Source organism: Nilaparvata lugens, chromosome 7, assembly GCF_014356525.2.
Source record: "Nilaparvata lugens isolate BPH chromosome 7, ASM1435652v1, whole genome shotgun sequence".
NCBI classification, from domain to species: Eukaryota; Metazoa; Arthropoda; class Insecta; order Hemiptera; family Delphacidae; genus Nilaparvata; species Nilaparvata lugens.
This window is the reverse complement of record NC_052510.1, coordinates 6,194,136-6,205,089: the sequence shown is the minus strand read 5'-3', so window position 1 is coordinate 6,205,089 and position 10,954 is coordinate 6,194,136. Positions and strand designations below refer to the sequence as shown.

The 10,954-nt window shown below is 35.0% G+C and overlaps 1 protein-coding gene across 1 annotated transcript; it reads right to left on the bottom strand.

Moving 5' to 3' along the window:
* Positions 1 to 207: 207 nt before the first annotated feature.
* On the bottom strand, positions 208 to 10,655 carry LOC111052745 (zinc finger protein 391). Its single transcript, XM_022339501.2, has 3 exons — positions 9,686 to 10,655; positions 7,454 to 8,895; positions 208 to 3,637 (listed from the first exon to the last, which is right to left on the bottom strand). Exons 2-3 carry the CDS (start codon positions 8,106 to 8,108, stop codon positions 2,637 to 2,639), a joined length of 1,656 nt encoding a protein of 551 aa, XP_022195193.2. The 5' UTR covers positions 8,109 to 8,895; positions 9,686 to 10,655; the 3' UTR covers positions 208 to 2,636.
* Positions 10,656 to 10,954: the final 299 nt, after the last annotated feature.

Genomic DNA, 10,954 nt, shown 5'->3' with positions numbered 1-10,954 from the left:
TTGTCTTGACTAATCGGTGTGTGACCAGCCTAACACATAAAATATTATTAATACAGTTCGGATCAGCGTTGAACTGGAACTGTGAACATGATCCTCAAATCATACAATCCAAATTGCCCTTCTTTCAATATGATGTAGAAAGAGATAAACGGACTGATCATCGTTGTCCTAAAAAATTGGAAATGGAAATCACCAATTCTACACTGATTAAAAAGAATTCTTTAGTATATTTCAATACAATCTAATCTTGCGAATATTATCATAAGTAGGAATACAGAAATTGAAATTACATAGTAATTAGAGATCACACATACAGGACATTATAGATAAATTACTTTCAAATATTTTACAACAGTACTATAACTAACAACGCAATATTGTACAATATATTTGATATATTTTATACCTATTAAGATTAAAATATGCTTCAAAATTTCATTTCAGAGTTCACGTTGATATAAGTGTATAATATCCAATATAAAACACTAAAAAGTCTAACACAATTAACTAAATAAGCACCAATTAAACGGAATAAATAATAGAAAAAAATGTCTACTTCCTTCACAAATCGCTTTTGAAAAATTAATAGTGATCACAAGTAAAAATTGGAACAAGTCTCATTTAGACTTTTCTGATACAATTTTAAAAAAGCCCAACACTTTCAGAGAAAATTTCATCCGATCACTATAAATGATGAATTTTACTATAAGAAAATAATGAAGGATAACGGAAACATTCCTACAATACATTCGTTTCTTCTAGGGAATTTTCAGCTTGTAGGATTTATTTATTCATAAATTCAACTTTAAACGGCACAACACGAATTTACAAAGAAAAATGATAATAGAAGAACAAATACAAGCAAAAAGTTGAAAGATTTCATGGTGGTCTAGGGTAGTCATCATTCGAAACACTATAATATCCCTAAGAATGATCAACTTATATAGTATATTATACTTTACACAAATATAGAAATCTCTTAAATATATAATACTGTTCATTAATTCTAGATTATATTGTACATTTGTTCATAGCATACACATAAATACAGTATATAGTTGGATCAACACTTGATAGCATCTAATTTCATCTAACATAATTTTATAGAACATAAATATAGATGGAAAACCCAATTTAAATTAATGAATTAGTTAGAATAATCAATCACCCATTTAGAACTATTGAACAATGACTATGTCTCAACAATTTTTTACAAAAAATTCTAGTTCTTAAAGGATTTAAATTAAAATAAATTTCAACTTAGCTCTTACCAAAATGTGATTTTGACCAAAATTTGACATAGGTAGTCCCCTCTGTTAAGTAGTAATCTAAATAACTGACTGGAGGTAGCAGCGTACCGTCAAATCATTTTAAAATACTAGCATGTTACATTTGATTAATACGTCCTGGTCTTATTACGAACCATCAACATTAGGAGGTACGCTGGTCCAGTATAGTAGGCCTAACAGCTGAAACCTCCAGTGGCTATTCATTTGGAATTAAGGGTCAGAACATCGGCAAAGGTAGTGTAGCATGGTAGGTAGGTGAGAGTTGTAAATAATGCAATATCTAAATGTCTCCGATTGTAAAACTCTTCAGCCTGTATGAAAATCATCATGTTATTTACTGCTAATTATTTTCAACGTTAGGACGTAAGTTGATTTTGTTTTGTTAAGCTAGAACATTAATAAAACTTCGACTGAGACCCTGTCAATGTTGTAGAACCGTTCCATAATTAAATAAAAACACACATAAAATATCAAATTCTACAGTTTTATTTGGTACACGACCATGGTTTCGTGACCACACACGTCACATTTTCAAGCTGATTCAGTCACCATCTGGTCACGAAGCCATATGGTCCTGTACCAAATAAAACTGTAGAATTTTGACAATATATGTGTGTTTTTATTTCATCACATTAATAAAGGAATCAGAATTTGAATTCCTTCTACCCTCCACCCCAACTAGTCTACCCACTATTCACTGACACAGTCACACAGTTGAATAAATGCGTTACATTTCAACGCTCAGCTACCTTCTCTGATATACCTCTAGCATAGAAAACTTGTAGATTGTTTATTCTACGACTCTAGCTTTACCACTCCACTGTTTTGACCTCAAGTCAGTAGTAGTAATAAAAAATTAGATCGGGTCTAGTGTCAGAGTTGTCAAGATTAGTAATAAAAACAACCATTGACCAACGATAACGATATAAAACAATCTACATAGCCGCAACCGTAATTGTTACATTACCGGATGTTTCATAAGTCAGTTTACCCACTAAATGTATTTTTTAGAAGGAAATTGAATCAATTTACTGATAAAGTATTGTAATGGGGCTACTTAAATTGTTTAATTAATATCGAAATAGTTACGTAGTACCCATTTATTAAACTTTCTTAAGGTGCGTACAGACTTTCGATCTGCTCCGCAATCGAACGTCACTCGAGCAGATCGATTGATGATCGACTGCGGAGCAAGAGTGGAACGAGAAGAGCTAACAAGTCCCGTAACGTTCATGATCGGAGCGAGTGCGGAGCGTGTTGGAGGCGCGTATATCCGTACGCACCTTTATATAGATAATATTCTCACTGTACGGGAAAGTTTACTGATACCGATGTGTGAGAATGCGCCTACATAACCTGCGCCACAAAATCGCTCAACATATGCCTGATATGTTGCGCATGCTCGGCACTGAACCCCCCATTCCCACACCTCCCCACCCCACCTTCAAACCTCTCCCCCTCCTCGTCCTCCTTCTCCTCACCCTTCTCCACCTCCTCCTGCTCCCTAGCAGAACTGTCCTCACACATACCACAGGGCGACGCGCGTGTGTGTACGTTCATATGCTTGTTCAAATTGCCCGATTTACAGAAGGACTTGGAGCACAGATCACACGTGAACGGTTTGAGACCGGCGTGTATGCGTGTGTGTTCCTTAAGGTTGCTGGAGTGGTTGAACGCCCGGCCACATACGTCACACGAGTACATCTTCTCACCCGTGTGGATCACCTGGTGTTGCTTCAGGTTACCCGACGTGGAAAACGACTTCCCGCACACACTGCACGGGTAGGGCTTTTCCCCCGTGTGCCGCCTCATATGCTCCTTCAAGTTACTTGAATGGTTGAACGTTTTGTCACACACTTCACACCTATGCGATTTCAATCCCGTGTGGATTATGATGTGTTGTTTCAAGTTGCCTGACGTGGAGAACGCTTTACTGCACACATGACACACGAACGGACGTTCGCCTGTGTGACGTCGCATGTGTTCCTTCAAGCTTCCCGACCTCGCGAACGTCTTCGAGCACACCTCGCAAGTGTAAGGCCTCTCGCCCGAGTGCACCCTCGCGTGCTCCTTCAGGTTGCTCGAGTGATTGAACCTCTTCGAGCACTCCTTACACTCGTGCATCTTCTCGTCGGAATGGATCAGCAAGTGCTGTTTGAGATTGCTCGACGTGGTGAAGCCTTTCTGGCAGACGTCACACTTGTGAGGCCGGTTCACAGTGGTGTCGCTTTCCTTGTCGGCGGGTGGTGTTGCACTGCGTTTGTCGGCTGGCGGACGAGCGTTGAAGTTCTGCTGTGAATCGGTGTTGGCAAATGCAAACGGGAAGTGTCCTTTGGTGTCCAGGTTGACTGGAACAGATTGCACGGTTTAGCGATTCAACCGAAAAACAATCAACCGATCAACAACGCCATTTATTTATTGTTAGATTGAGCATGCATTTGCCCAAATCCATTTCAATACAAAAGCCATTTTGTTGTTTTTTGCATGCCTATTATTCGGATTAAGTGGAAGAGAGGGCTCTTCTTTCCCCAACTTTTATAGTTTTTAAAAGTTTGGAATTTTCTGAAATTTTTAATTGATTTAATTCAATTTAGAAGTATTTTTTTTAATTTAAAGATAATTTTTGTGTGTTTTGAATTGTAAATTGAGTGTATAACTGAAGAATGTTGAAGTGACACATAACCTAGCTACATTTGGACTGTTGTATAAATTAGAATTGGAACCGTTTTGGGTTTATAAGCCTGTGGTACTTTTCAGTAAGTTGCGTAATTCTGAATGATTAAATAAATAAATAAACTTCGCCCAAATCACTTTTAATGTTGTAAAGTGCAAATAAAAGGAATTTATCTATCTATTTATAACCCAGCGAAGTGTCTTGTTCTACTAGGCCACATTTATAAATGAAGATTCTGCATGCACGTGCCCAAATCCATTTCAATCCAAAAGCCATTCTGTTATTATTTTTGAATTCCCATTATTTAAGACTCAGTATAGTGTCTTCTTCTATTAGGCCAGATTTATAAATAAAGTTTTGTATAAGTAAGAGAATGTGTGTGAATGTAGATGCGTTGCCCGATCAACAGGTTAAAATTGCATACATGTTATTTATTCATCTATTCACAAAAACATACAAATCAAATCGATTATTGGAAGGGGAACAATAGAGATAGATAAACACCACCTAGTGTGGAATATTCTATGAAAAAATGTGAGAACTAACTGACCATGAGTGAAAATGCTAGAAGTCAAATTCACATACAGGATACAAGAATTGCCAGAGTTTCAAACTCCATAGGCTATAGTTTTTAAATATAATTTCAACTAAAATCATAAACTTTACAAGGTTTCATATAGAAGTGTTACATAGTGAAGTGAACACTCGGTGTATTAGAAAAGTGCTAGATATTAAACTGAAAAATTACCAAAATGAATAGTCTACATTAATTTCAACTCTATAATCTATTCTAGAGTAATAACTCTTTATTAACCATTCAATTTTTATTTTTCTATGAAAACTTTAATAAATAAGTGGGAACTCACTGTACATTCATAAAGTGTTACATAGAAAATTTACATAAAATTTCACAAGGCAATCTGAAAATTAAAAATAGAGTTGAAAACTCCATAAAATTTGTTGAACCCTTTGAACTTTACAAGAGATAAAAACTCTATTACATTAGTAGGAATAGCTTCATTTTGATGCATTTTACATGACGTCAAGACTTGAGTGAACCAAGACCAGGTCACGTGACTGCGCCATCTTGTTAGAAATTAAAATTACCGCTATCCGGGTCTTTTGAACTGGTCGTGGCCTTAGACCAGTTATAGAATAGACACGGCTCATTGTATATTCATACTGAAAGTCGATGAAGCCAACATCTACAGCCAAATCCACCCATCTTGACGTCACAACAGTGACGTCACGCATCGTAAAGAAATTATAGAAAACTTTTTTGAGTTTGTTGTGTAAGTGTTTGTGGTGTTTAACTTACATTGTTGTTGAACAATGCATTGTTGTTAGCTTAGTTGTGACGTCAAGATGGGTGGATTTGACAGTATGTTGGCTTCAGAGGCTAGACTTCCCAGCGTGTCTATTCTATAACTGGTCTAAGGTCGTGGCAGTGAACAAGTCCGATTGACCCGGATCAATAAAGTGATCCGAACTTCACATCTCTACTACTATTATAATGCTGAACTTTCTTTCAAAATGGCGGATTTTGGCGTAAGGATACTAGCCGACTTTCCATTCTGTACTGTATTCTGTGACTGAGGATTGAAGAATTAGTAAAATTCCCGAGAAAAGTGCAGTAAATGCACTTCTGTTAATAAATTTTTAAAATAATCACCTGTTTTTTTTTCAAAATGTGAAATTCGCGTGATTTCTTATAAGCACAAATATAATGCACTCTATGGGAGCCCATTATCCAAAACGTCCGTGTTGAACAGTTCGGATTCCTTCAACTAACCTGATCGCCATAAGACCATTTAGTGCACTATAGCCAAATTCCCAATATTATAAAACACAGAAAAGTTTGATAAGAATAGGCAAATAATTACAATTTCAGAAAAGTCGAACGGCTACTGGCAACTATAGTCTATACAATACCACTTGGAGGAATATACGGAGCAGAGAAATGGAGCAAGATCAGCCAATTACAGTGATGGATAGAGTAATAGAAAGAAGCGCAGTTGTCGATTAGACTCAGTCGACTAATAGCTTCCAGAGAGGAAACTACGTGAGCGCATCATGCGCAGTTGAACATTCGCCAAAGACTACAAAACGCTGTCCGTTTTAGCACGGCAACATAGCTACCGCTGTATCCTTACTTTTCTCTGCTCCGCATATCCCTCCAAGTCAAAAGTAATTTTGTATGGATATAGAGTATATATCTGGAAACATGCGCTTATTGGTCCCTGAATTAGGTTGGGAACTGAGGTTTGAAAAAGTACAAAAATTTTCGAAGAAAGTGCAGTAAAAGGGGGTTTGTTGATAGTTATTATAAATTTGAAACACGGCAGTGTGAGAATAGGATACGGTAGCCAAAAATATTCACTTTTCCTTTATAGGGCTAATAAAATAACTAAAAAGCATTGCTCTGTTTTATTTCATTTCAGTAGCCAAAACTGTACCAAAGTCCTAAGTGATTATTAGTATTTGTAGTAACAAAAATTGAAAATTCCATTTTCCATCTATTTTTCTGTCACGTCTTATTAAGTTTTTTCTCTGATAGGTACTCCAACATTTGGACGTAATTCATTCACTTGCATGATAGATTATTTCCGCGTTTATAGATGATTCTGTAGTGTAGGTATTTGAAGGAGACTTTCCCATTATAATTTGTATAACTATTATATTCTATTTTGTTCACATATGTTATGCCGATAATGTATGCTATTTTAGCATTGTTTATGTTCAATACATTATTATGTATTGAATAATTACAATTTCTTGTAATTGTACTACAATATTGTATTGCACAACAATAAACTATTCGTTATTGTACTTGTTCGTGTTCAATACATTATTATGTGTTGTATGATTACAATTTGTTGTAATGGCACAACAATACCGTATTGCACACCAATAAACTGTTCTTTATTTTTCTTGCACAAGTTGTTTATATGGGCCATTCGTAAGTCAAGTGGAAGTGGGGCATTTTATTGTTTCAACTTCGGGCAGTGATGTTTACAGTGATTATGATTTCTAGTCTCTGTAGTAAAGTATAAAGCTTCCCAAACAATGATGGATAGATTAGATATGCTTGAATTTAGCTCTTTAAGCTAGATTATCACATATCAGTATCAATGTAAGGCTCGACTCACACTTACGCGACTCAGGTCGAGAAGAGACTGCGACTCTAGTCTCTTCTCGACGCAGCATGTGTTTCCAAATGGTGACACTCAGACCAGTCGATTCTAGTCTCCGCGACGTCACCATTTGAAAACACATGCTGCGTCGAGAAGAGACTACAGTTGCAGTCTCTTCTCGACTTGAGTCGCATAAGTGTGAGTTGAGTCTAAGTGTCCGGTATAGTGATAATATTATTACCCTCAGTTATAATGTGACTATTAATTCATGCATAAATACTCGTTCGTTTGTATAATTTTTATGGAAATATTTTGTATAATGTTTTTGTAGAAATGAATGTATTATTATAAATTACCTGTAGAGCCGTAGTCATCGGTGAAGTTGGCTCCGTATGGCGGCGGAACCATAGTGGGAGGTATGATAGGGTGCGGCAGTCGCATACGTGTGCAATAGTAGGGCGGACACTGCTGGCCACACAAGTTGCAGCAGGCGGCGACCGCTGCAGACGTCTCGGCGACAGGCGACGGAATGGGCGACGTCGCTTTGTCGCAGAACTGCTTTGTTGCAGACGGCGAGGAGGATGAGGAAGAATGCGGAGGCGGCAGGGGACGGAAGTTGGGTCGAGGGGGCGGGGGGAATTGGTGGTGGTTGGAGTGAGAGGAGGAGGAGGAGGACAGGTCGAAGTAGCGCGACGAATTTGGAGGAGGTACGGACGGAAGATGCGGAGGTTTTGGAAGGTGTTGGTGAGGAAGAGGTGGTTTTGGGAGGTGCTGGTCATGAGGAGGTTTGGGGAGGTGTTGGTGAGGAGCAGGAGGTTTTAGGAGGTGTTGGTGAGGAGGAGAAGGTTTAGTGAGATGTTGATGGTGAGGGGAAGGGAGTGGAGGATGACGGGAAGATGGAGAGGAAGACGTGCGGATAGTGGCAGAAGAAGGGATGGAGATGTGGGTGTTGGTGGAAATAGAAGAGTGTGAGTTGTAAGAGGTTTTCAAGGTGGCCATTTGAGTTACCATTTTGGATCTAAATATTCCTCTAATTCAATTCAACAGTAATTGTAATATAACTCTTTAAATTCCACAAAAAATAAATAACTGTTGGTGTTCGAATGCAGTGTATACCGATTATGAATAAATTAATTGATTATTAACTGGATTCAGTTTCTTTTATTTTATAAAAGATTTAACATGGCGTTTTAACCTTAAAATTTTTTAAAGAGATTATCAAGGAGCAGTACTTTCCATCTTGGACTTTTGATCCATTTGTGTGTGGAATACTAGACTTTTTTGATTAAATTAGAGTTTTTAAAATTCAAATAGACCTACAATTAATTCTTTCGGGCAAACGTTTTTTTTTTATATTTCTCTAAGTAATTCTAAAATGATAGTGATAGAACTATCCTATAATATTGAAAATTCTAGGTTTTAGGAGGTTATGATGCAAATATCAGTTATGATGCAAATATCCTCCAATATTTAATGCAACGTAATAGAAGGTACAAGTTACAAGGATTATTGTGTACGATAAAGGTGAACTACCGTATGCCTTGTATTGTTTGAACCTTTTACAGAAAAATATTGACATGAAACATTAATGACAGTAATGAAGTTATGATTTGCTTTAAAAGTTTTGTTATTGGGAGAATGATTTCCTCGGTAATAAATTTAATAGCAATGTTGTCTAATAACCTAGGGATGTATGATAAAGGATTATTTTGAAAGAAATTTGAAAGGAAAGGATGTGAGAATCTTTTTCAGGATAGTTGATGAGATTTAAAGATTATGTTGGCGTTAAAGATCCAATCTGAAATAACAATATAATTTTCCAGTAGTTTAGATTTTAGTGTACTATTGAATTAATAATTTAAACATGGACCTAATAGCCTAGTTTCTCTTTAACAAATAGGTAACCTACTACTTAATAACAGGACACATTAGTTGGTAACCGGTGCTAATTTCACTGTGAGACTTATAAAATAAAAACAAGCTTTTATAAAAGCAAGGTGTAAACTTAATACAGTAGGCCTACAATCTGTACTAGTAATTTTTAAGATGTGATTTTATTTAATTAATTGTTCTATATTTAAATTTGCATAGACCACAAAACAATCTGAGTAACATTGATATTTTCAACAAAATCACCTCAAGGTGGCAAAAGACAAAACATGTCTATAATCTCAATTGAAATTGAACAAGGGAGTTGAAATTTAGAACTTTACAAGTTGTCCAATTTGGGTGTCAACTGTCAAGTAAAGGATAGTGTAAGTCAAGACTCTTTGCCAACATACCTGTCATCAAATCTTTGGTTGAAATCAATTCATTTTGTTCACATACCCTATTTAGCACCGTATATAATTATTTGATGAACGGTATGTTGGCAAAGAGTCTTGACTAGCCAGTGCAATGTAGCATGTATATTATTGTTATACGGTTGCCTATTTAAATAGAAATCAATATTTGAGATAACAATATAGTGCTCAGGAACGTATATAACTCTTCAATGAACTATCTAATAGTAAATTTTTAATTTGTAGAAGATTAAATAAAAATGTTTACAGTTAGAAAGAAAATAATGAAAGGTTATATTTACATACCCTGTTTACCAAAGATGTTTACAGTAGATAAATCAATTCTTTGATATTTTTTCACTTTCACACTGAAAATTGAATTAACTGAATCAATATTAACTTAAATGTTAAAACGTTTTATAATACCACACTGTATTTCTTTCTCAATTATTTTTGTTTTTGTAGAAACTTCAGAAATCAGAATTCAAGAGCTTAGATAAGGTAGATAATAGACATATTACAAACATCTAGATTGAGAGTAGATTATAGAGTAGTAGTAATTTTATTGTGCGCTTACTGTTTGGATGAATTATTTTTTGAAAATTCAATTCTACGTAATAATGCATTGACCAATATATGAAATTCACGAAAAAGCCAATGGGCATAATCTACGTATTATCAGAAACAAGAAATATAGCTTTATGCTTATCCTTTATCTATGGCATTATTTACTTGATGTATTGTCAAATACGTTTTATGTACAAAATTTGAAAAGGCTTGGGACTCACCATGTTTAAATTATTTTGTAGTTCAAATACCAAAATTTTGTTGTGGAGGGAAATTGTACAGATTGGATAGGCCTATTATTAATAAATTATGGATGTGTTGACTCTTGAATATTCTATATTTTATAGAGTAAGAAGATATGGAAGCAAAAAAAGTTATGATTCCACTTTTTCAAAATGTTTAATAGAAACTTTACTAAGTCTGATAAACTTGAATCAGTTCTTCAATTAATATTTCCTGTTACAATCACAATTATTACCAAAGACTTGGGACTTCCAAGTCCAGTAACTTTCACTACGGTGCCTGATATAAAATACTGTGGCCATGCCCGGTTGCACAGTCATTACATAAAATCAAACATAGCTATGTAGACATACATAAACAGTCTCACAAACAGGTTTCCTGTAATTGATAAGGTTTATTTTGTTATAATTTTTTTTCAATTTCATGTTTATTAATATTTTTCAAGAATTAATATTTACTAGATTTTTTTTAATTGACAAGTTTTGGTTATAAATTAGAAATGTTAATTACAATTATTATTTTGTAACATAATTATAATTAATAAGGTAATTTATAGGTGACAGTAGGATAGAATAGGTAAGGAGAGTATTGAAATAAATTTAGTTTAAAATTGTTTATTTAATAAGTCAAATTATATTATAGAAAGTGTGATAAAAATACTAGTAAACCTGTGTACCCTATCAAAAAATAAATTAGGCCTACAATCGTCAATATAATACTATTTTAAAACGAATAACATTCACATTATATAACAAAAACAATCAT

What these genes read in the sequence shown, in the direction of transcription:
- LOC111052745 (XM_022339501.2), bottom strand. Translation starts at nt 8,108, where the DNA reads ATGGTAACTCAAATGGCCACCTTGAAAACCTCTTACAACTCACACTCT. An exon ending in CGATGACTACGGCTCTACAG is followed by an intron (nt 3,638 to 7,453) that starts GTAATTTATAAT and finishes AATCTGTTCCAG; the next exon opens with TCAACCTGGACACCAAAGGA.